General features: G+C 44.1%; 1 protein-coding gene and 1 long non-coding RNA gene across 3 annotated transcripts in view; one reads left to right on the forward strand and one right to left on the reverse strand.

Annotated features, from left to right (window-relative positions):
- The window catches only part of grid2 (glutamate receptor, ionotropic, delta 2), a 269,350-nt gene that overhangs the window by 64,020 nt on the left and 178,056 nt on the right, over window positions 1-27,274 (reverse strand). For both annotated transcript variants that reach the window (XM_029829851.1, XM_029829852.1), the window contains exons 8-10: window positions 26,876-26,995; window positions 6,223-6,324; window positions 1,926-2,123 (exon numbers count right to left, since the gene is read on the reverse strand). In XM_029829851.1, coding sequence (XP_029685711.1) covers window positions 1,926-2,123; window positions 6,223-6,324; window positions 26,876-26,995 — 420 coding nt within the window. The remainder of the gene's footprint in view (window positions 1-1,925; window positions 2,124-6,222; window positions 6,325-26,875; window positions 26,996-27,274) is intronic.
- On the forward strand, window positions 13,557-20,554 carry LOC115247607 (uncharacterized). Its single transcript, XR_003886654.1, has 2 exons — window positions 13,557-13,804; window positions 20,210-20,554. It is a non-coding gene; the product is annotated as an uncharacterized lncRNA (long non-coding RNA).

Genomic DNA, 27,274 nt, shown 5'->3' on the forward strand with positions numbered 1-27,274 from the left:
AACAGCGATTACACACGCAGATTTGCATTAAATTGCTTTTAATCCGGAATGTGTGTGTGTGAGTGTGAGTGAGTGTGTGTGTGTTGGGGAGGAAAAGAAAACCTAATTTCACAGCTGAGTGAAGAAACAAAGTGCTTAAATATGCAGAAACTGTCAGTTACACTGCATTAGAAGAATACTGGGATAAACCCTGCAGGATGCCTTTTTTGTTTACACACACACACATACACAAACACACACACACACACACACACTGCTATGGTCAGTCACCACAAAGGATTCCAGAGGGCGCACTGGGTAATAATTACCTGGTGTAATTGGGTTCCGGAGAGATAAACCTTGTTGCTGACTGATGAAAAATGCAGAATGATTCGATTTCCATACACAGTCCAGGCTCGTCTGCCTTCAAATAAATATGAATTCAACTCAAAGTGTTCCTCCATCATCTCGAGAGCTTCTCCATTTGTGCGGAGACTAAAAATACCCACACCAAGTGAGAGGTTTACAAGGTCACGGGAAAGAGAGCAACCACGGTACGTTTAAACTTGAAGAGCAGCCAAAAGCTCAAGTGAAGACAGAAAACTTCTGAGCACAAATCAAACTTCTTGACAACATGAAGACATCTCCGAGACGATGGGAGTAATAGTGCGTCCCATTTCCAGGATGGAGTACAGCTCCAGTCAGAAGAGCGAGACGGGAATTTTGTTGAATATACTTGATATTGTCACCAAGCTGGCCTCCGTCCGGAGGCTTCAGGAGCCATTTCTGAGGAAAACCCTGAAAACTTTCATCACTGAGCACATTTGTCTGAGAAGCTGCGGCGCTTTAATTGCTCTTACTGCACATCAGCAGTTTTATCTTGTCTTTTCTGTAATTATGCACAGGTCTGAAACCGATCATCTCGGCACACATCAGTTGTTTTATGCAAAACATCCCTATTTTTCCCACAGGAACGCCAGTCATATCTGAATTCTGGGGAACGTTTCCACTGCACTACATGTTCCGGGGCCTTGAGCAACAACGTCTCGGGATGCATTTTGATCACGGCAGGTGTATCAATCACCAGATTTTTTCGTTTGCTTCCACGTCACCAGGTAACGCCCTAAAACTCACATTAAAGCGGCTCTTGTGCTCTTAAACACCCGGACCATTAACATAATCTCAATCCAGGGACGTGGAGTCCCTTTGTGGCCGTCACTGCTGCTGCTGTGTCGCATCCCATGAATTATTTTAGGGACAATAGCATTGCGTGACTGCAGACAACTGCTCAGTGCAGCTGGACGCTGACACGACAGCGCCAATGAAAGTTTAAGAGGAAAAAGTTCCCCGAGGAAAGCAAAGTCTGTTTGGGGAGTCCTCCAGTACGTGTCAGTGCTTTTTGTCCTCACGTCTGGAACATAACAAGTGCTGTTTAAATATAGTGTGTTTCAAGATCATTAGTTTGTTGTTGGGGTGAAGCTCAAACCCACCTGAAACCTGTGTGAAGATAAAACAACGTGTGCAGTGTTTCCTGAGAATTTGAAGAAAATGGTTGATTCCGTGATGAAATGCATGGTTCCTTAAGAACATCTCACCTCTGGAACCACAGAATCACTGGTCTGTTAAAGAGAATATGCTGGAAAGTGCGCTGAAGCATTTCTGCTGGGCTGCTGCCATGACTGAATATAAAACATCCCGCTGGCTCCAGGATGTGGCTGGATTTAAAGGAACTCTGGGCCTGGGGCCTTTTTCTGTTTCGTGTCAAGTGAAATAGTTAAAACAAGGTCTGGTGGTCATTTAGTGCAGGGAATCAATGTTGCAAATGTATTTCTTTATCATTTAAAATCTAATTTTCTAAGTGCCGATTGGCCCGATTGACTTTTGATTGTTCCCACGGCTTTTTTTCTTACTTGTTTTGATCGATTATGACTGTTTTTGTTTCTTACCTTGGAAACCAGTTCGCCGATCAATCCGTTCCACTGCCCATCAGGCTGCAAGCTGCCGTATTTGTGATCTGAGGTGACGTAGATCTCATATTTGAAGCCCAAATAGTTGGACAGAGCATCCAGCACGTCGATGGAGTAACCCTGGTATTTCTTTGGTTTTCCCAGGACATTCTCCGACACCATCACAAACGGCTCCTCCTGGAAGGAAAAGAGCAGCGTGTCGGGAAGACAGTTCAGCCACCGATCAATGCACACGTCAATTAGGCGTTTAATCGGCCTCAAGTGGCCTTTCCACCCCCAGGATGGTTAGAAAAATGTCCTGGTGGGGTTACAGTGTTTCAGGAAAATCAACACACACACAAACCCAAAGTACTGACCGTCCTGATGGAAGGATGGATGGATGGATGGATGGATGGATGGATGGATGGATGGATGGATGGATGGATGGATGGATGGATGGATGGTGGATGGATTGTCACTTTAACAAACTGCTCTTAAACGGAGCCCATCGTCACTCCCTAGAAAGCAAATAAAGAGATTTGGAAGGACTCTTAAGTTTGTCCAGTGTTATTTCCTATTTCCTCGGTGGGTAGTGGCTGAAGTGCCGCCAGCGTTTGAAGGCTGTTCGGTGGCCGAGCTATAACGACTGTCACATCCTCGGCAAGAACAGGGAAAAAATTGTTTGTGTCCTCAAAGTGTTAAAAACAGGATTTGTTGTGTCCGGGGCAATCCAGACTTAATGATAAACTCAAGCATGGACTCCCTGAAAGTCCTCGGGCCCTTCCCACGGCAGCACGCATCACTCCCCATCTGCAAATGGGACTTCTGCAAATTTGTCGCAGAGGTATCGGCACCTTTGCAGCGACACACTCTCACCACAACTTTGCACATTTCTGTCTCCTCCTGTTCCTTAAAACTATCCACCGGTGTGTGATCTTCATAACCACTTCAGATTTATGAATCACACACCGGGTGTAGAACACAAGAAAGTTCTGCCTGGACAAAAGGTCAAGGAAAAGCTGTGAAAACACCCACAGCAGGGCTGCAAACAACAAAGAAATGACCCTGTTCTCTTCTCGGTTTCATTTTTTTATAGTTTCCCACAAAGTGTTTGTGAGCATCTACCCATGTGCTGCCGGCTCTATGCTGGGTCTGTTGGATCAGTCGGTTCTTGAGAGGCAAGAATACACACTGGACCGGTCACTTACCGACACTCACTTACATCTGGCGACAATTCGAGTCCTTAAAATGTTAAATGAAACCAGAAAATTAGCAAAGACACTTGGAGAACATTCATCTCTAAATGCCCAGAATTGAACGTTGAACCTTTTATTTCCATGAATCCACCACTGCTGTCTCCCTTTGGATTAACTTTCAATCTAAATCAATTCAGGGGGTGGTTTAAGGGGGGTTAAATGACATTTAGGAAAGTTGAAGACCAAGTTGGTAAAAAGAACTGAGGTGTTCTTTTTCTTTGAAAATGCTCACAGATATACTGTACATGTTTTAATCTGTGCTTGGATTGAATAATTCCTCATCTTTCCTGCTGTTCTTTCTTTGTCTCCCATTTAATAAATCCCTATTGATGAGTGAAATGTTTTAGACCCGTGTGTCTAACAGATTTATGAGAGCCGGTGTGTTATTGACCAGATTCTGCCTGCACATTAAGCACACACACACTGGCTATTCTATGCATTAACTTGCTGGGTCCTAATCCTTGCTAGCCCCTAGTTCAATAAGCTATTAGGCAGTGAGTGGACATGCATGCCAAATCTCTGCCTCACCACAAGCATCCATCATTCAAAGCAGGAACACACACAGACACACGCACGTGCACGCACAGCTAAATTACTAAACCATTACAGATTTTTTCCCTGATGACTCATGGCTGAACCTGTTGTTCTAATGGAGAATAAAAGCGTCATTTATGCCTCAAAAGTTGTTGGAAGTTCATATTTGAAACTAATTTGCAAGGTAACTCATGCATCAATTATCTGTAATAGTTTTTTCCCCCATTAAATTGGTTCAGGGAATGAAATTATCAGTGTTTCATACTGAATTGTTTTGCCCGCACGGAGGTGTGTGAATATTATATAGTATAGTGCACCTCCGTGTTCGCGGCTTGGGACAGCACAGGAATAAACAAGTAACTCGCTGCTTTAAACCACTTATTTCAGCTGAGGACGAGGATCCATAGATTTGATCGACGCATCAAGACACATTGATCTGCTCTCTGCAGGTAACCTGGCTGCTGCACTCTGTGCCACCACTAAACTGGGTGAGCATTGTTTTTAAGTGCCTTTTTCTTGCTAAAAGATGACCTCTGCCTCAGCTCACAGAAATGTTTCTTGCAGGATGTTATAAACATACATGCATGCATGCAGATGAGCACACACTTGCCCTCCTACACAGGCTTGCAGGCAGTCAATAGCAATCAATAGCAGTCTGAAGACAGTGGATGTGTAACCCCGTGTACAGTAGGTGTGTGTGAGGTGAAGGTGTTGGGGGGTTGAAACGTGTGAAAGCACATTTGGTGAGGGCAGGACTGGCAGGAGAGAATACATATGAAGCCCTTTTTCTCTGACCCATGTCTCAAAGCCAGCCTATGGATTTAGCATAGCACATCTTTGGCAAGGTCATCTTCTCGTATTTGTGCGATATCCGTGTAATATATATATATATATTTTAAAGACGCCTGTACACCTCAGGACAAGCTTTTCTTCCCCAACACCTTGACACGGTTCCTCCCCCTGATTAAACAGATGCCTCATTTCAGCCACAGCGGGAAAGAACCGGTCACATAAATTCCAAGTAAATTGGCCAAATGGACGGTGGAAAGAAGGAATAATCGGTAAAATCTGGATGCAGAAGTTGTTTTGGGCCACACTGGCAGCACATTTATCTCAACACTTCCTAAAGCTGATGCCCTCAGGTCCATCCATCCATCCATCCATCCATCCATCCATCCATCCATCATTCCCTGTGTTCTACATCCTGCCTCCTTGTAGTGGGGCTCCTGTCTGCTGCTTCCCTGATGGAGACATAACTGATAAGCCAGTGTTATTGGTTTATTTTTTGTCACAGTCATATCAGATGCTTACAAAAGCACATTTTCACTGTCTGAAAGTGTCACCAAAAACCAAAGGAGCCTCACGGATGGAGCTTGATATCCCATCAAGCATTTCGATGCCCCCCCCCCCCCCCACACACACACACAGGTTTTTGTGTCTAGCGCTCCACATGCACATCGCCTCCTTTCCTTCTTTTCACTTTTCTACACATTTAGGAAGGACCTAGGGATTTGATTGTCAGGGACTGCTGCAGTAATTGGTGGGCATCCTGCAACAGAAACCTTAAATCTCAAAAGATCAAAGGGAAAAAGGCTGTTGCTAAGATCTCCTATTTGCTCCTCTGCGCCTCCCAAACGTGGAGCAGAAGCAGCTGTGGATGCAGCTGTGTGGAAGGAAGGTCTGTCTCCAGTCATGACTGTTGTCTGCTGATCAACAGTAGATTATCTGAGGCAAAAGTTAAGACCACCAATAAAAGCCAGTTAGAAACTTTCCATTTGACTCCACATTGGTTGAACCATGTAGAGTAATTACACGTGTGCGGCCATCATTGTAATTATCAGTACAGCTCCTGCTTATCAATTGTATCGATTAAGAGTGATTGGACCTAAAATTGGCACATCTAATCACTGGTTTATTTATCAATAACTTCTCTACGGGCCTGCTGACTGATGCAGATGAAAACACTTCTTTTACGGTTTGCATGTGCCCAAACTCCTCCTCTACCGAGGATGGAAATAGAGAGATTCTTTCTACTCTGTGGGCTCATGAATATTAAGGACTGGGAACACATAAAGATATCATGTGTTATCTTTTTTTCTTCTCCTTCTTCTCAGCTCTGCACTTCAGAAGAGAGGATATGAAGAATTTACTGCAGTGAATCTTTAAAGTACTCATGGGGGGAACTCCGTTCGGTGCTGCAGGCGAGACAGAGAAAATTGGAGCTCAGCTATCATCACCGGTGGTTATCGCCTAATCACCGACGATCTAAATGGAATCTAATTTTCTTTTACCTTTTCTGGCTTCACCTTTTCCCTCTCTTGTTAATGTTTGGCGGTTTTATTTCCCTTCGCCCTCAGCCTGGGCGTTCACACACCTGCTGAGGCGCTTGGATAACAAAAGTGGAATAAATAGCTGGCATGTCGATACCCTGATGATGGATTTCGGGAGACATTTCCGAGCAGAAATCCCCTAAAACCCAATGGAACACCGGTGAAAACGTTACTCACCAGTACAGTAACGACGCGCAGAACCACGCCTCGCATGTTGTTTTCCAGTTTCCTGTCGGTCAGTGTTCCGTTCAGGCCGTGGAGGGGGTCCCAGGTTGCCAGCTGCAAGAAAACAAACAACATAAAGAACTTAAGGTGAGGGTGCCGCTTTGGGATCGCACAGTGATGGAGACAAGGAGGAAAACAACATTTTCAAGCAAAACCGCATCACCGGAGTCCAGAGGGAGGCCTTCAGAGGGGGAAAGATGTATTTATAGATAGCACAGCTCTATCTGAAAACAGTAAATAAGAAATATCATCCGCATCCCTAACGGTCCTGATGGCCGTCTCATTTCTTCTATGATACAATCTACTGTCCTTCTTCACAATTACAGTACTTCATCCTAAATTAAATGACATGAACTGCAGAGATGCCACAAACACCTCACAGAGGCTGCAGTGGGGAATGTAAGATGATCAATTCCCTCCCAATTTGGCAAATAATAAGACCTGTACAAAAGCATTTATAGGCCCATAATTTGTACGACTCTTATCTGGCAGGAAGTACTTTAGCATTGCCATTTTTTATTCTTTTATTCTGTCTATATCAGGGTATTAAGAGACAAAGGTCACACTTGGAAGGGTCAGAAATACCACTGAGGAGGGGGAATATTGTAAAATATACTGCAGCAAACATGAAATGAATACGTGGGAAATATTTGAAGTGTTCCAAATGATGAAAATAGAAGCACGTGAAGATATTTGCGATATTTAATGATGTTACGAGTAGACAATGACCCAGTACGCAGCCGACTCTCTCTTTCATTCCTCTGGTAATATAGAAAATATATATAGTGACAGAGAGAGGCTGCTCGGCTGCAGCTCAGTGCCAGCAGCGTCATACATCAAATCGTAGAGCCGGCCCAGGCAGGTGACACCAATGTCTCTGCAATCAAAGACGGACCCTTTCAGCTTTGGGGAGGTCTGGTGGTGTTACAATGCGGCGTTGTCAAGTGCATTTTATACGGCGCTGTGAAGAAGGGCTGGATATGTTCTACTAAAAACAGACCAAGCAGCGTCGAGGCTGGAGAGCCTGGTGGAGCGAGTCCTGTCAAAATGATCGGCATTCAGGATCACGGCAGTCCCATGTGCGGATGCAAAGCTTTTAGACTATTAGACTCCATGCGGCTCCCTCTGACTTTAACGCCCCAGTGATCAATTACCCGTATTTTTCCATGATTAAACCAGCAGCGATGCATTTGGAATCACTTGCAAATCTGGGCACCTGCACGGTTAAATCACAGCCCAACCGACTCCGGATGACCGAGCTCTGGAAACATGGCCGGAGCGTGAAGGTGGTGGACAAAGACAGATGTAGAGGGGGCGCCCAGTGCTGCAGGTTAGGCTAGCCCCAACCTCTGACCACCCAAATCAGCTTCTTTAACAGTTGAAACTCAGGTATTAACACGAATGCACACCAAACTCTACCAGCAAATACGCCAAAAATGCACGTCAGTACAGACGGCACAGAGAAAGATTCCGTGACCCCCCCCTTTGGGCTCTGCTGTACTTTCGGTGTAAAGTAGGATGATGCTGCGGCAACTTGGAACAAGTGTGAGGGGGAAATGGCTCCAGCTGCCCTGCACGGTGAACGATAATGATCACGCACTTGAAGAATGATGGCTTGTAGCCTGCTGTTCCCCACTGAGGGACACATAGACTCAGTAACTCCCCCTGTAACGCAGCGGCGGGTTTAGGGCTCGAATGCCGCAGTTCGGACACGCCAAGGCGCACTCACACAGGTGGAGGAGGAAAGAGTTTTCACCTGCGGAGAAAATCCAGAGAAATAAAGGATGAAGGGGCTTTGGAGGGCTGCGTATGTGCATCTATTACATTATTCATTAAGTCAATCCCCCAAACCTTGACCCTTTTTTTTGCAGCGATGCTAATGTGAGGAAAACAGAGCCATAACAAAACATCTTGGCGGTGCAACAGAGCTGAGCGCCCATCCCTCACATGTAGAGTCAGTGTTAGCATGCTCCGATAAGATTTCATTAACGGTTGAGTTGAATTATGAGTTAAATTAGTGGGGGCTTGTTTTTCTCTGTATTCTCTGTATTGTCACTGGAATTGCTTTCTGTGGTTACCCTTACGCAACACTCTGAATAATTGATTTCCCTCATTTCACGAAACTCCCTGAAATCATTAAAATAAGAAAGAAAAACAACAACTTTATTGCGAGCGATGCGGACCAGCGTATCAGAAAGCATCTCAGTCAGGACACTGCGGAGCTCTGGAGTCCCAGACACCCACAGTGTTCACATGCAGGATTTCTTTCTTTTGCTGAGGGGAGCAATTATAATAAATGGTGAAGAAAATTCATGAAAGAGTAATAAAAAAATGGATTTTAAAACGCGCGGTTCGAGCTGCACATCCCACAGCCGTCAACCACAACTCAAGAAGAGCACATAAATCACCCGAGCACTTTGGAGGCGATCAATCATCGGGGAGATGGCTTTGTTTGCAGTGGCAACCCACAAATGCACACACACATTATGCATTTAAGGTCACATCTAATTTTTCTTTTCCTGGAAAGGCCGTGATGCACTGGGGGTTGGACTGCTGTGACTGATGCCTGCTCGGCTGAAGGACGTTTAAAGTGCTCTGAAATATTTAACTCTGCATCTGCCTTTTCAAATGATATTAACAACCAAATCGCAACGGATTTCCCTTCCATTGGTGGAGGCCGAACCAACGTCCCATCAACGACAGATGAGATCGACCATCCGAGACGCCACCCACGATCGAGGGGGTGCAGCTCCGTCTCGCTCCTCGCTGCACCGGGTCTCACACCTTCCATCCATCCATCCATCCATCCATCCATCCATCCATCCATAAATACGTTCAATTAAATGATATTTTCACAGTTTCTTCTTAACAAAACTAATCCGTATCCCAGAAAAAGGCATCCAGATCCTGAGAATGCTGGCCATGCTGCCGGACAAAAAAACATATTTATCTGTAATAGCTTGTGAAAGTGACTTGAGATGGAAGAGGGAAAAGTTAAGAGAGAAAAACAGTGACAGAGGGAATAAAAATACAACAAAAGGTTATGCGACATCAGAATATCAACAGCTCCACTCTAAATTTGTATTGTTTTCGACTGTGTGTGTGTGTGTGTGTGTGTGTGTGTGTGTGTGTGTGTGTGTGTGTCTGTGTACACACATGTGTGAGCTGGAAGCTAAAATAGCAGCCTGGTTAGCAGCGTGGTCCACTGCCTCTGCTTATCTCCACAGTTCCAGATAAGGCCTCATTCCCCACTCTTATAGAATGGAATGAATGTGCATGGCTGCATGTGTGTGTGCACATACACGTGTGCATGCATATTACTCTAGTCTGGTTGTTGCCATGTGGACCCATACTTGCCATTAGCAACTACCACTCATTCTTTGTATTCATCTGGTGCCACTCTGACTTTTTAATATTCCACTTCTGCCTCATCACTCTTCTCAGTTCAGTTTTTCATCTCAGTGTTGACAGAAGATTTTCTTTTCCCTGATGTTTCCCGAACTCTCCCCAGGGCTCTTACCTTGCATTTTGTGCTAATTTAATCACTTTAACCCAACGGAGATAAACACATAGCTACTGAGCTGTAGCGTGGCTAGTGCCTTAGCATTAATTCCTAGGCCAAATTCAGCTTGAAGCTAATAGCAAATACAACATTTCTTAGCCTAAATTAATTAGTCAAACAAACTCTGCTGCTCCTGGAATTTAAAATAAGAGACTCAACCGAGCCAATGAGTCTGCAGCAACATTAGGAATATATATGACCACGTTTGTTATCTGCAAAAGAGAAGACACTATATTAGCCGAGACTCATAGAATCATCAAATGGTAAAACTAACTTTTTAAGGCAGCTACACTGGGGAGTTCTCTGAGGAACAATGCAAATGGCAGGAATACGATGAATTGGCCACCTTCTTCTAATGTTTGTAAAGCCATCAAGCGACACGTTTGACTACTGAAACACTTTTATCATCCATTTCTGCATCTGTCGTCACATCTGCTGGAATTATCTCCACTAATGCAATAGGGAAGGCAAGCAAAAGGCGCCCGTAATAGGTAGCGTTTGCAAATTGCACTTTTAATGCGTTTCTCGTGAGGAATCAGCGTGGAATCTATAAGAGGAAACCGCATTTCCGGTGAAGAACGTGGTGTAAATATGTGCTGATTTATTCACGCTCTGTCTGTGGCAGCAGATGATTCCATTTTACAGACAAGATGAGAGATTTGGTGTCCGTCTCTCGCAGCAGTCGACGAGGCCAACATTATTTCACCGTGGCAACAGATGTTCTTTAATGTCTTCATATTATCTTGTTTATTTCAGAATTTATAATATATTCCTTTTGCATTCAGAGTCCAGTAATTTTTTCCTCCATCTGCTTTCTTTTAAAAAGAAGATGCAACAAACAAAAGACAAAAAGTCAAACTCACAAACACACACGCTGTGCCCTTTAAGTGCTGTGTAATAACACGCATTACAGGGTAATTGGACATCGACTGGTTCCGTATTGGAGCAAGTAAAAGTCATTACCATTACAATAAGCCATATTTCTCCAGAGTGCTCACACACACACACGTGTCACATACAGGCGAGCATGTGGACACACACCTACAGATGCGTCGCGCGTTCTCAAGCTTAAATGAAATTCCCCGAGCCGGCGTCACGCATCTCTTGCATCTCTACCTTTCACTCCCTGTGGCAAACATATCAAAGCAAATGGCGCAACAAAGTCTGGCTTATTGCCGCGTGCATGACTGGTGGCGATTTAAAATCGAAGCGACAGTGGGCGACATTTTGAAGCAGTGGGACCGGCAACAGTTTACGCGGCCGTAACAGAGGTTAGAAACAAGTAAGAAGAAAAAAATATGAGAGAACACTATGAATACATTCCATCTCCTGCCTTACACTGGTAGACAAAACAATTACCCATGAAATTGGGCAATTACTGTATTAGCTGCAGCAATTCCACTCACCCCACATCATCAGCTCAACCAGTGGAGGAAAAGATTTGATATCTGGCTTTGTATTACAGCCTTATATTCCTTTTTTTCCCTGCTGGATGACCTGTCTTGGTTTTTTTTTTTACCAACACTGAAACACAATTTGAATTTGCATCTTTCCGTTTAGCTGCCCTTTCTGTGCCAGCATCTGTCCACCTGCCAAATGCTGGCGTGCCGACGTTCGTGGCAGAGCAACACCAGAAACGGACACGCGCGCTCCCTCCTGCACCTCTTCTGATGGGTGCCGGTGTAGCGGCTAAGTCTTCCTTCTGTCTGTCCCCCTCTGCTTCATTTTCTGCCTCCATCTTCCAGCTGTCTTTTGGCAGAGCAGCGGCCTGTGAAGGTACCCCCTGTTGCTGAATCTAAGCCTTAGTCTCCATGCGCACCACCCTCAGCTGTAAGTAGCCCTTCTCCAGGTATACGGTATTACTTTCGACAGTTTTCTGTCCCTGGGGTAGAATGAAGAAATGAATCCAAATGTGGAGGAGTATAACCTGTTCAGTGCAGACTCAGTGGGTTTGTGCTGGGCTTCTGCACTGACCTATGTGGACAATTGGACCAGAGTTGGCAACACAAACACTCCAGCCTATTTCACTTGCTTCAAATTTGAAAACTTAATTGCAGCCGTACGGCGCTGTTGGCGTTTACGTTGCAGTGCATTCTGGGTAACAGGGTCAAACGGTTGCTCCTGTCTCGGCCGCAACGGCCTGATGAGCTTTGCTGGGGCTGTTTAAATTTTAACCCGAGAGCAAAGACACAAAGGGCAAAACTGGAAAGTGCACTTTCCATGAGGAGGATCAGAGGGGTGACGAGGCCAGAGCCGCAATATCGCTGGAGTTTGCGTGGCAACTGCTCGCCAATGCCAACTCAGGAAGCATGTAAATCAGATTCAAGCATATCTCTTAAGCTGACCGTGTTTGGTTTTCTCAGCAGATATGAAGTCCTGAACAGCACGCGGGACCTTTGCATTTGCCTCAAATCCAGATGTTTTGTGGGCCCCTTGTCGGCCTCCACGACCGAGACAGATCAGCCTCTTATGCTTCCAAATGTGTCCCAGCAGGTTTCAGTTCAACTTTTGCATGGAGTGAAAGTGTTTTCATTCTCCGTGAATTTCTGACCACAATAAACACAGATAAACAGTGTCAAAAGTCACCCTTCAGCTCTTTTTCACACACTCAGTATTTCAACAGCTAAACACGTGCACAAAAAACTGTCTGTCTGAAGTGATAACATAATAGGCTCTCTGCCATTCAGCCCTCCTTTTCTTATCTCGGTGAAAGAAATGAAGGCTTACTGCGCTGTTTTTGTAGCCTTTAGATTGGAAAATGGAAAAAGAAACTAAGTTCAAGTAAATCCACTATTCAAAGATAAAAGAAAAGACAGGACCATTGACTTTCGTCTCCCTGTCGTCCTTTTTATGCTGAGGCTCAAGCACAACCGATTTGCTAAATTATCGTCCCAGAATGCATTGCGCAGTTGAAGTAATGGCGACCACTGTAGATCAAAACAATCATGTTACGGGCAGCATGTGCTGGAAGTCATAATGCAGTTAGCAGATAAAGCAAAGTAGCAGTCGAGCAAACTAAAATCTGAGATTTAGAAGCCAATTTGCCAACATATATTGATAACAGTAAACTACGTCCAATAGTTTGTTGGTTTTTTATCCATCGTTTTAACCTGTGCTGCCATTGAATGACCTCTCTGCTGCTCAGCAGATACAGAGAACGTGAGGAGCAGAACTCATGTTCAGGAGCAGAACTTACAATCTTTTCATGTGTGGCACCTCCTGGCCTCAGCATCTTTGAGCCGCTCTGAGTGTGTTGTCTATGTCCTGTTTATAACCTGAGCAAATAAGGAGAACATTTGCTTCTGCCAGGTTTGCCTGTCCCTCTTCCTCTCTCTCTCTCCCTCTCACTCACCTACACACACACACACACACACACACACACACACACAAGCATGCATGTACACACCAGTGTGCACTTGCAATGAGTACAAGCACAGTTCTGATTTCCCAGTTGAGCTGAAAGCTATTTCATTGCCTGTCTGAACTGTTGTAAAGTATGTGTGTCTGTGTGTGTGCGCGCACGTGCATGTGTGTGTGCAGATGAAAGCAGTGTCAAATGATAGATTATTAAAGCAGTTTAAGTAACTGCTGTAAGTCATTTTACTGCATTGATTTGCAGTTGAGTTGAAACAACTTAACGCTACAATTGCTTCACAATTAGATCAATTAACCTTTGCCTTTGAAAGAACCCGGACAAAGTGTTGCCTTGATAATTACTGATTGTGCGTATGTAGAACTTGTGAGCACGCTTTAAATCTCATACACCAACTGGACGCGGCTGTGGCAGAGCGCCATTACCCAAGGAAAATCGAATCCCTGTTAAAGGAGAAAGTGGCGGACAGCAGATGGATGAAAGAAGCATGAAGTGTGTTCACTTGGAAAGTGGCCACATCCGCTCACCAGAAAAGAGCTGTCCCCCTTCAGAGTTCAACCAGTTGTGGGACGGATAAGCGTGAGATCATTCATCTGGACGTAAGTAGGGCAGAAAGAGAGGCTACTGCCCGCTTTGTTGCGTTCAATCTCGGTGTCAAAAGCGTCTGATATTCATCACAACTCTGTAACCAACTTCCTTCTGTTCTCTCGCCCGAGCATTCCATCGAGACGCTGAACTACAGCACCCCATGTCCACTCAGATACTGAAACAGTCATTCAATGTGGCAGCCAGTCAGTTTATCCACTGCTCTGACAGTAAGTCAGGTAGCCAGTAAACTGTGGAGCGTGGACATCAGTCAGTCAGTCAGTCAGTCAGTCAGTCAGTCATTAAGACCTAGACAGCTGTTTGACAGCTGTGAGACTGCTGGATGATGTATGGATAGTTTACTTTGACCAAATGGATGCTGACATTTTTATTCTTTGTGTGTGTGTGTGTGTGTGTGTGTGTGTGTGTGTGTGTGTGTGTGTGTGTTCCTTCTTGTGCTACCGACACATCGAGCACCACATAGAAGCAAAATGTGGACAGTTTTTGGAAAGTGGGGAGATTTTGACTTGTCCTCAACACTTCAAAGGACTCTTTGAGGACTAAGACAGGGTTTTAATTTTGAGTTTGGAATTGGGTAAGGGGATTATCAGGGATGTTGGGGTGAGGAGTTTGGGAATGTAACACTCAAAGGTAGAGATATGAGGACGTGTGTGGGATATGTGGAGAAATAAGTCTTTTTGCAGGCATTTTGGCAAAAGAAGCTGCAACTCTGCACATGCTGTTCTCCAAACACGTCTCTGTGAGGGCTTTCTTAGACTTTCACAGCCCATAAACAGCACTCATCTGGTTTAAATCTAATTGATGTTGACATCTACCAGTCAGGTAAGATCTACCATCAATCAGTATATGTATATCAAATATATGATATATAGTATATACTGTGTATCAAAGAGTAAAGGTTGGTTTAGAAATTTTTAATATATAAGAAAGCCGGCTTGCCTCACAAGCTGGCGACAATCCAGTGGCTCAATGCTAAAGCTACTGCAAACCCTTCACAAGCAAACCCATAAAGTTTTAAACTACAAACCGAACAGCGCGCATCATTGAAACATCCAAGATATAAGAATATATAGGAACATCTGTGTGGTCTCCTGCATAGTTTAGCTCTTCTTTCCCCAGATTCATTCCTAAACCAACACAATAATACTGGTCAGTTCATTGGAAGCACCACATGTGGTGACCGATACCTTACTACTGTTCAGGAAAAGCACATTTGGTCAGTTGTTATTTTCTACTAAAGCAATTTAAAATTGCAACCCACTTCCCCCCTGCCCATTAAAGATGGACATTAAGTATATCTTCCACTTTTACAGTGAAGTTAAAAACGCGGTTTGCTGACAATTGCACCTGCCCAAACCGCCATGTGGCCGTGTTATTCAGGTTGTGATCACAACAGCTGCCTGTCTATATGTGCCGTCTGCCTGCATCCCTGAATGTGATTCTCTGTGTTGATGTATGTGTGGGCTTTCAAGATTCAAGATTCAAGATTCAAGAGTACTTTATTGATCCCTTTAGGGGGTGTCCATCAGGGAAAAGGCTTATGATACCTACTGCTTTTGTATGGTTTGATTATGTGCTGTCTCTGCATGATTGTGCTGCTGTTTCACTGCACCTTTTATCTTGATTTATCGAGTCACTTAGCTGTCTAAATTCTCTCTTTTTAATTAATGTGCTGTAATATACTGTTTTTATTTGATTATTTTTTAGGATGCCTGTTGTTATTAAGCTGGGGACTACACAGCATATTAACCATGTTTGCTAAAGCTGCCCTTTTTACTCTTATTGATACAGTTAATTAATTGGTAGCGTCCATTAAGTGATGAAATAACTAATAATAGCAATAAACTAAACAGTCCTTTGGAGTTGTTGGGCCATTCAATATGACCCCACTTTGCTAGTAGAATATAAAAGAGATATTTGCACATGAGTTTCATGGTCATGCAGATAGACTGAAGCCTGTTATCCAATAGAAAAATCTTTCAGGTTGTTTCAACAACCCAGACGAGTCGCTACTAGAGCTGGAAGAACAAGTGTGAGCTGGATGGAAGTTCACGGACAAGTTTGCACACTTGTACATGAACATTGCCGTGATAAATGTAAAACTAATCAGGCCAGTTGGTAGATTGTTCTTCTGTGAATTACCTTTCCATTTAAACATCAGCTTTAAAACCAGACCGTTTGTGCATCCCTGCACTGACATAATAAACCACATGTATTCACAGCTATGGAAGAGTCACCTTAGTTACAGCTAACATTGGCACAAGGAGATTTGAGCGCTTATAGTTATTTCATAATAGAACTTCAGGGTAGGCAAGTAAGAAAGAAGAGTGAGCTATAGCGCATAATAACTCCTCGTTTAGATCTAAATGTACACTGAGTGCAAGAGCTGAATAAATGTATGCGAGGATGAGCTTGTTACAGCAGAGTGCAGTTTCTGCTAAGTGGATGAGCGACATCTTTAAACTGCATTCTAAAGTTTATCCTTTGGCTCCCAGTGAACACATCTCTGTACTTCAGCCCCTGCTGGAGGCGGCTGGACACTGCGGAGGAGGTCAGGGTAGGCCGTGGGTGTGCAAGAGCCCAACCGTGGACCTCAACGCTCAACTGGGCCCTTTAAAAATTTAGCTGAATCTATGTTTCCTCACGCACTTCCAGCCTTCCTGAGTGCGGAAAGTTCCTAAAGACCGTCCATAAAGTTTTATCACCCTGTAAAAATCTCTAAGTAGAAATTGCATTTAAATACAGGGCGTTATTGATGAAATTAAATTAGACAGGTTCAATACCATTAAAGTTTGTGGGCTTTATGAGAGGCTGCAGATGTTCCAAAAGCTCCAACCACGATGAAGCAGAGGTGGCGGCTGGAGAAAACAGCAGTAAAACCATGGACATGAGCAGAGGATGCAGCAGGGAGGTGAGGTAGCTGTCTCCATGCAGCAAGGGTGTGTATCAGAGGCTGCTCTGCACGGTTACATGGATGCAGTTTACCTCTCATACGCAGCATCTCAGTCATTAAACTAAAGGAGAGCTTCTGCTGATTGGAGGATATATCTAAGTCCCTTTTTGGTTGACAGTGGGTTTTACCCAATGGGGCATCTTTGAGATCAAGGTTCTCCATTCTCATATATTGGGAGAGAGGTCCATCTCCACAGCAGCTTATTTGTTGGTATTTGCGTGCCGATGCATCCCATTTCAATCCATTTAAAATAAAATACAGTCATATTTCCTTCCTTCAATTTAACACATTCCTCATGTTGTCTCATTTATTATAGTTCAGATACACTATGTAATGTAGTTGCCACTTCTTTGTTCTGTCACAATGTGACTGCCAGCAATACGCGCATGACTGCAGAGGATGCTAATGCTAATAATATGACTTGATATGATATGAATATAATGGGACATTGGTCAAATCCTTGGAAAAGACATCCTGACTATTTTCTTGAGAAGTAACGGAGATCAAAGCTATACCGGTGCGTGTACCGAGAGAATGGGAATTTGTGAAGCTAATGTGAGCTACGCAAATCATTTTAAAGATAACGAGTGTCCTTATGTGATGTGCATCCAGCCTCCGTGCGCCTGTGCCAGTGGCACATGGGTGGGTGTGAAGTCACACACTTGTGAATACGCGATCAACTGAAGACGTGCGGCGCCGTGCAGGCTCTGGCAGCTGTAATCCGAGGTTTACACGCTGTAATGCTGCCGAAAGCCTGCAGGCCTGGCTGGCAGAGGAGCGGGAGAGCAAAGGAGCGAGGTAGAGGAGAGGGGAGGGGGGGGGGGGGAGGGGAGGGGAGAGGGGAGGCTTGGAGAGGGGCAGATGTTTAACAGGACTGGAACAAGTCAAGATAGAGCAGGCATGGGCAAGTTCATTAATCATAAAAGGTGACTGGACAGAAGATGGTCAGTCATATAGGCGTGTTTTTGAATTGAATTGAATTGAATTGAGGATCCCTGCTGTTAATGTTTTAAAGCTTCAAATGTGTTTGAATCTTTGCCAGATAGCAAAAGTAGATGTTTCTTTAACTACGGCAGAGTCGGCAGAGTTTCCGCCCACATAAGCAATCAAAGCGTTTGAACTGCAGAACGCAGCACAGCCTCTCCAGGTTACTGGATTTATTTTGCAAATGGGATTTTCTTCATTCATAATTTGAGCTGCAACAGATCTGATTCATTATTTTTTAGCAGCATTGCTGCATTGTATAAGCGGTGATACAAGTGCACCACAACAGGCGTTTACTGTTCCCTTTCCTGTTTGTGCAGCAGTATTTCTGCCTCACTGAGCACTTGTTTCAAAGATGAGGCCATTTACTATCCTAAAATGTTTCCTTTGCTCATCTGAACGCGCACATTTTATTGCTTTAATCCCAGTTTTACTTTAGTATTCTGCATAAATGTTTAATAACTAATATTTCCCAAATTCAGTAAAGTCTACTGCAGCCAGTTCATCTGCTAATTGGAACTTTATAGTTCATTGAGGAGGATCTAAAAAGACCAAAATCTGCAGGAGCCTGGCATGGAACAGAGGAGGCGTGAAAGGAAAAAAAACTGAAAACCCATTGATATAATTCCTTCTGTTTTGGTCAAAAGAGCCCGGCTGTGCCGACTGTGAATCCAGAAGAAGATGACGGGAGAGGATATGAGAGGAAATGAAATGAGAGAGGGGGGGGGGGCTGACAAGAGGTGGAAGATGGGAGGGGAAGATGGATGGCATATCAAACCCATGCAAATCTGCCACAGCTACTGTGCTGTAATCACTCCAGGATATGCTCACACACACACACACACACACACACACACACACACACACACACACACACACACACACACACACACACACACACACACACACACGACTATAGGCATGTGAAGATCAGCCTGTAGATAATTCCATGATGCAGCTGTTTGGTATCGAGCCCCCTGAGAGCACCGATGTGACTGTTTGTTATATCCGGGGATAAAACCGAGAAAACGGCAGCGGCAAATCAGAGGGGCTTTAAAAGATAATTAGTTCCCTTAATTTCATACAAATATGTAGATAAAGGCATTTGGGATAGACGCGGTGGAAGGTGACACAGTTTGCAGTGTAAAGCCTGACAACAGGGCACAACATCCCAGTAAGCACGGGGGGAGAATCGAGATTAACTCTTTGCGTCGCTGCACGTGTGAGAGGCAACCCCGTGGTCGTGTCAGCGGGGATTGTAGGGAAGGCGCTCACGAAGGGTTAAATGCTGCTTTGGGAACTTTAATGGCGCACACACATTTGTGATGAAAAAGCCTTACACTTAAAATGAGGTCTTGGTAATTACGGGGGAATAATTGGCTGGTGTTCTTAAAAGCTCTGGGCCAGTATTTACTTATTATTTAGTGACAGTGAAGGGGCCATAATCGGCCTCTAGAGGCAGGATTAAATATGAGACAGGAGGTCATGGTGCTGCTCAGATTACCTTTGATTTGTGCCCTTGAGGGTCAACACAAGCCGACGGCGGGACTTCCATGTAAATATGCCGATTTTTGTTAATGCAGTTAAGTGGGGAAGGGGGGGGGGGGATGACAAAGAGTAAAATACCATTGTTCGACAGGATGGCGAAGAGGCTGTTTAAGCAGGAATTTGTGCCATTCATCTGTTGAATGCTCTAAGGCATGTTTAGATAGGTAATGCCAAAAAATGGAGGAATGGCTTGCCCAAATCAGTGGTCTATTTGAACCCTGACTGGGTCTGTTCCTCTTATGTCTCCTTCTGAAGTGCTGTTAAATCCACCTTACAAAAGAGCCTTGCCGAGAGGCTGAAATTTTAATGTCAAATTTGAACACATCTCAGCCTCGTTTCAGTTTTCCTTACCAGAACATGAGCATGTGTCCAGGTGCATCACCATACATCTGTGACCAGTTCATTCACTTCTCTTTTGTGTTTCAGAAGCCCTGACTGGGCTCTGTGCCCTCTGAAAGGCTCCTTTCTGAGGTGACCTGTCCCCATTGACAAAGTCACAGCGTGTTTACCACCAGGACACAGCCTCGGTGTCAGGTGCCACTGTTCCCTCCCTTTGTTTTCTTTCCTCTTTCTCTTCTGCCACCTTTGCTCTGTTCCTGTTCACTCACAGGCGGGTCATGGGCAATTACGTCTCCTTCCAAACACTTATTCACACCCCTGCTCCTGTCAATCTGCTCAGCCGGCAGTCAATCCATCCTCCCCAACACAACAGAGATTAACATGAGGTCTGACAACCTAATTCATTTCGCTATCCCTCTTTTCCGTGGCGTCCATCCATCACTCACCTGCCCTCATCCGTCTCCACAAGTCTAGACTTCTATGAAAGCATTCGGCATCAGAGGTTTTTCTTTTAACAACACAAAGTCCTGTGTGTTTCAAATGAATTCCTCTTTCTTGTGTGTTTGTGCGACAGCCTCGTGACAACGATGTTCATCTGCTCCACTCCTGCAGTCTGATGCTGTACACACACATATGAGCGCCGGCCTCCCGAAGCTCCTGCAAACCTGCGTCCAAATTCAAGTTTACGGAAAAAGACCGTCAAACCGCTCTGATGCTTCATGCTACTTCATGGTGCTGAATCGTGGCCCCCAAAAAGGAAAAATCAGTGCCTGACACTGGACCTTTTACATCCACGTTTTTGATTGTATTAAATATCCTAAAAATGCTCCTTGGTTGTAGCGATGGGATGAGGAGCAGAACACTGAGGATGAAAACAATAAAAAACTGTCTGTTTGAGGGACATTTTACTCTGTCAAAAGGACTAATGCTACTTAGTAGTAGTCATATTGATAACTGGAATGATGTTTCAGCTTCACCAGGAAGGATGTGTTCTGAGGCCACCCTCAAAAGGACACGGACACGTGTCGCCTGGTCCTGCTGATTCTGTTTACATGTCAGTGGATGTCTCTGTGCTGCTGGTTGTGACAGTCAGTAATCATTAGAAAAGCTGCTTCCTACACCTCCACGGTTCCCATTTCTCACCTCCACCCTCCACTAATTCCCTCCCACTTCCTCCCTCTCCCCGTCTATCTGGATGCCTCTTGATGTCTCTCTTCTCCGTCTCGCTGTATGCAGAGTCTCACGGCAGATATTCTCCTGCCATCCAAGGACACCAGAAGCAATTTGTCAGTTTCAATTAGCGTCCACTGCGCGCTGGTCACCCAGTCTAACTCGCCGGGCGTCGTTGGCCGCGCGTGCGAGGGCCTGTGCGTGCGTGTGTTCTCTCACTATCTGCATGATTGACGCAACCTTCCGGCACAGACAAATCATTCACATCAATCTAGACGGACAGAAAGCCTTCAAACTCTCCAGCATTCATGAGCTCACCCGGTTAAGTGCTTTTATCACAGGAGAAAGGATAGCTATTAGCAATCACTGGACACACGTACACACACACACACACACACACACACACACACACACACACACACACACACACACACGAGCGGCTGTAAGAAATCCACATTTTGTCCATGTTTTGGAAACTTTATCATATGGAAGATACGCAAGAACAGGAACGGTAACTGATCCGTTTGGTATCATAGCAAGACTCTGCTGTCTGTATCCGAACCTGTGGCAATCACATCTGATCTCATTGGGATGTGAAACAAAAATTAAAGACAGATAACACACAAAAATATTCAGGAACGACCTAACATCACCTATGATGTCAGTGACTTTAAGAAAGACGTTTGGTGAATTGGTTTTCAGCGCATTAGGATGAGAAACAACTGAAAAACAAACATAGGGCGAATGGGAAGAATAATGTGCAAATCTTCAACAAATACATTTTCAAACTCATGTGTCGCGCGCGCGTGCGTGTGTGTGTGTCTGGGGGCGGGTCCTTGGGCCTCTCACAACGTCTTAAAACAGTCACAACATACACACAAACACACGGACATACAAATGCATGAATGCTCGTCAAGGATTACAGGGCAAGTCTGGAAGATTATAAAATAAAAGATAAAATAAATATATTTTCCCTCCCTTTGCCTCTACTCTTTGATGTCCTTCCCCCCGTCCCCCACCCATCACCCTCACATCTTTCATTGCATCTCTCCTTCCATCTCCTGCCCCAGTCTTCCCCTCCACAATCCTCCGCTGCCCCGGAGGTGCAGGAGATGTGCTGAGGAATGACACATGCAAATCTACCTAATAGGATGGAAAATTGGAATGAAACGGGGATCTTTGCCTCGGATGCTTTCCTCGCCCACCTCCCAACCTCTACCATCCCCTTGTTTAACCCTATTTTCCCTTTCTTTTTTTAAATTTAAGCATTTTGTGGGTTGATTCTCTCCCTGTCTCCCTTTCTGACTCACATGATGACCATCTCTGTCCCTGTCTTTTTCTGTGTGACTCAGCAGCCCCCCCCCCTCCCCCCTCCCCCTCGCCCAGCCTCCCTATCTCATCCTGCAGGGCTTTTTTTAATATAATTATTATAATCACTTCTCACAGTGATGCCCCTCAACCAGCCACCTTAAAATAGTGCCAGTTAACTTTAGAACTGCCACCTCACTATTTTGCACCATGATCAGGTATGCATGAGGCTACAGGCGCTGCAGGCAAAAAGGGAATTTACTGAGCCAGTCATCTATTCCTTTAGCAACTGTGGCGCATTATAAGAGACCTGTGCTTCTAGCTTGAAGGCTGCCTGTATTTTGAACGTTTAGAATTTCCCTAATCAAGTCTTTCCATCTCCAGTGGTATTAATGATGCCGTCGGCTCTGATTTGACAGGAACTGCGTTTAATATTCTAAATTTAACCAAAGTAATCCTGCACATTTAAAACGTAGTCTACCATCCTGCTGTGCAGTGGGGGATTTTGGTCCCTGTCAAATTCTACCACTAGAAATGTGGCGGTGCTCTTGCTGCATTATCCCACCCTCTCTGTGTAAAACACCCAGACAGCTGGTTTGTCATGGCCATAATGCACAGATCTGCGTTCAAATACTCACCGGACGTTGTAAATGCAGCTGAATGCTGCCTCCAACCTCTATGAGAATGTTTCTGTTAACAGATGGGTAAAAATGGATTTCATACAGAATATATATATTTGTGTTTTTTGGATTTTTCATGCATGTCTTTAAATGCTATCGTGCGTGTTGTGTTATGGTTGTGACTGGTACCTCTAGCGTAGACAGCCAAACTTTAAACGTAATTTCATAGCAACCTCTATATAGATTTTCTAAAACTATTGAGCACAAACTCCCTCACACATCTGCACTGCTGTAACTTTCTGAGGGGGTTATCATATCATACCAGGAGGTTTCATAGTTACATAGTTTATGTTTAAAGTGCAACTGTTATCCAAACCCTCTTGTATACATTTAGTCCTCTGAAATTAACTCTATGTTCAGCAAGGAAACAGGTGAAATAATGAGAATTTAAAAAAATAATAAAATCACTGGCAACAGCAACATGGTAACCATGGGTAACTTGGCATCACATGATGATGGTTATGGTGCCGGTTGCCAACACAACTGTTTTCCAGGGAAGCATTGCTATAAAAAGATGTGCATGCAGGTGGCCGACACACAAAGAGTCAAATCAAGTAAATTCAGAGAGTAACAGCTGCTGTCATGAGTTCAAATTCTAGATTAGGATTAAACCTTTACCGTGTAGTTTGAAACATTAATTGTTAAGATGCCAGCAAGCTGAACTGAGTGGTTAGTGCTCAGTCTGCATGTGGAAACGCCCAATTATTGTCCATCTTCTTAATGTTTGACGAACCCCACACACACTTGGGCAGTGAATCCAGCAAATTTCAGCAACTGATGAATGGGGGGAGTCCTGGTGTCCTGGTCCACTACTGGCAGATAAAAGGAAGATCTGAACAGAGATCAGCCACAGGATATTAATCTGCCAGTCAACAGCAGATAGGCATGAGGAAGAGTTTCTATCCAGCTACTGTAGGTTTTACAGGATAAAGGAAACCTGTGAAATAAAATTATTTAAAATTATTTAAAATTTAAATAACAGAACAAATACAGGATATATAATAATAAAGCTCTTTTCCCACCTCCACTGATGGAAATATGCACTCAAAAACAAGGAATTAGTGGGTAAAATCCAGAGCCTTTATATATAAAGGCTATTTGTCGGCACTGCAAAGCTTCTTTTAAAGAAACTGTCGACGGTAATTCTGTCAGTTGGAGACTCACTTGATGTTGATAATGTTTGAAGGCAGCAAACACTTGGTGTGTACGCATCTCAGTGTTTCTTACTGACCCTCATGCACACTGACAGTGATTGTCTTGTAGAGCCAAAGGGGTTAGCTTAGGAGTTCCAAACATTTATGCAAATTTGACAAGATATATGCTAATGCCTGTGTGTGTGAGTGTGGGTGCACACACGCGTGTGCGTATTGGCTGTTGTTTAGTTAAATCCCTTTTTTAACATTGAACTTAAAGAACATTTCTTTACGGGATTGCGGGTGGTGGAATGGCAGTGTGTGTGTGTGTGTGTGTGTGTGTGTGTGTGTGTGTGTGTGTGTGTGTGTTGACCCTCTGAAGTCACTTAGCGTAATTTACCACATATGTCAGACGAGAGACTACGGATGATAATTGAAGATGACCTCAATTTAAGCACACCGCCGTTTGCGAGGCCATTGATTCTCATAAAGGGGGAGAACATTTCCGTCTCGCTTTGAAAAGATGGACAATGTGTTCAGACGGGAGAGGGGACGGCGACCCCAAGCGCACGAGACACGACCAGTCAACAGACACTTTATCGTGACCTGCACAGGATTGTGGAATTAGGTCACCTAACTCATTTCTATCTGTCTTTCTGACTCTTCTGCCTCTTTCATTTTACCTTGTTCACTTCATCTAATCACCCTCCCTAATCTACAAACACATCAGCTTTCTATGAATCACTTATCCCCTCCTGACTCCCTCACCTCTGGCTTTGCCGCAGCCATTTTTTACTCTGCGGGTTTAAAAGTATAAATCCAAACCTCTTTTTCTTCTAATGTCATTTTAGATGCCACAGATAGCTAATGAAGCAATTACACGTGGCAGACTTGTCCTCTCTATATAAGAGTGCAGCAGAGCCTGTAGGGAAGGAGATACAGGCTCCCTTGTATTGCCACTGGAGGTAATGGAGCAGAAAACTAATTCCACCACAGTGCAGCAGTAATAATTATGACAATCTCAGGTGCCGACTATTATCATTATCACCAGAAAATTGTATGCATATGTGTGAAGTATGATCTGGCAAAATATCATAACCTGGGATTGAGGTGTTGTTAAAACCTGAAAGCAAATTGGCAAGAAAGGGCAGAGTAATAAAATGGCAGGCAAGAAAAGATTAAAAAAGAGAGTGCAGCGGAAAGAGACGGGGATCATTCCACTAATGGGAGCGAGGAAAACAAAATAAGGCAGCCACGGTACTGAGACTCGGGGTAAGAAGGGGAATAAAAAGAACATGGGAAGGTTTTCCCTGCTTACATTTTGATGCTGGGGCTGATCAAACCGTATAGATGTTGCTCCAGTGGTGCAAATAATGTTGCCATTACTTCAGCTATGCAAAACAGCAGTTCCATGCCAGGCCACTAGTTGGCAGCATGATTTGTGTGAGGGAACAATACAGACCCAACAGGTTTTAAATACATCGCTACTGATCTGGGCAGCTCTGGTTGCTTCTGCCATAGTTCATTATTACTGTGGATCTACTCGCACATGTGCTTACAGGTGCAGGTACCTCCCACTCATGTAGAGACCGCCACAGACGTACTGCGATATAGAGGAAATTTGCAGCATAAAGTCATCGTCAATTCAGAAAAGTGCTTCCAACAGAATAGTTAGCCCGAGAATTAAGTGTTGTCACTCATGCCGCCATTACATAAGTGAAGAAGTTAACCTTGGGTGCGAGGGACGGGGGCGCCTTTCATGATCATTAATTTACACTGAGCTCTTGCTTCACCTTTGACCCATCTTTCCTTTTTTCATAATACCGAGGATGAGAAGTAATTGGACATATTTCGTGTCCTTGTTGATAAGAAAAAAATGATGTTAAAATATCACATTTTCTTTTCCTTGAAATGGAATTATTTTTTTTTTCTTGTGCTTCTTTGTATCCCCATTTAGAATATTCCTCTTATTTAAGACTTCCTTCTGAAAGGGTGTTTTTATTTTTGTTTTATTTTCCACCGACTTCTCACCTCATCCAGGAAAGTTCTGCTGGGTTTTTACTGCAGGCTGGATGCTAAAGATCTAAAACAACTCTCAGTATGTTTCATTTGTAAGGGAACCAGCCAGCTCGGAAAGAAATCTAATACAAATCCACTTTGAGAAGCATATTACGCTCTCTTGAAAAGTGTATGTATGAATTTAATTAAATTCCGATGACAGACCAAGGAATGGCCGGAGTATTAAGGGCTAGTGTGGCAGAAATACTGTATAACAAGTGCTTTAATTCCCCCAGAAGTAATTATGTTCTCTGATTAGGGAATTGTGTCTCCATGTAATTATGCTGCGCTTTAAAGATTAATTTTGTCTGTGATAGCACGTTGCGTTATGTTGGTGCCGCAGCGCATTATCCACAATCACACTTCGCAATCTCAAATGTATTCGTGAAAGGATCCCCCTGGAATGGAGGACAAACACTTAACAAACACTCTTTGTATTTAAATGTGTGAGCCATTTCTCTCTGATTGAAGGGAGGAAATATCGCAGCCATAGTCTCGGGTTTCGTGACAGCAGCACAAATGCAATTAAACGGTGAACTAGCCTCGACACCACATTTCCTTTGGTTAACAACATTTGTCCGTTTGTCCTGCGTCTCACCGCCAGGGAGCAAGGTATCAACCAAGAGCGGTGGCACAAAGTAGCGCTTTAATTGCAACGCTGCATTTCCTGGTTTTCATAAAAGGAGGCTTTGGGGGAGGAATCAAAAGGTAAATACAGAATGAAAAACAGGATTTTACTCCGCTACAGCGGGCCGACAGGAAAGAAATACCTGAATAAATATAAGGTGAAAATAATATTGAGCGTGGCTGCAGTGAAATGCCGGCAAATCCAGTAATAATGTAAATATGCTCTTTGTGCTGACCCAGAGGGAGTTCTCTTTAACCACTTACCCGATTGACTCCTCGTCCCCTGTCTTCTCCATAGTTTGTTCCCAAGATTTCAAAGAAGATGTTGGGGTTGGTGCCATTGTCAGTGAACTCCAGGAAGCTGGTGAGACCGCTCACACCAAACTGCAAGTGAAAGGACGGATATTCATCTTTTACAGTTCAGAACCGTTTGCACTATTTTCACACACCAAAACGTATCTTTGCCTTAAAGTACATCAGCTTTGTACTCATTTTTGTGCGCTTACCTCACTTGTATTGGCCTAATTTAACTAAGAAAACGACGGAGTCATATGGCGGCCCCCATTACGGGCCACGGGACGCATGTGTTGAAATCACTGACATTTCGGATACACGGACATATATTATAATAAAGATGGATACATACAGTATACAGCAATTATT

The sequence above is a fragment of the Takifugu rubripes genome, chromosome 21, assembly GCF_901000725.2.
Source record: "Takifugu rubripes chromosome 21, fTakRub1.2, whole genome shotgun sequence".
Taxonomy (NCBI): Eukaryota; Metazoa; Chordata; class Actinopteri; order Tetraodontiformes; family Tetraodontidae; genus Takifugu; species Takifugu rubripes.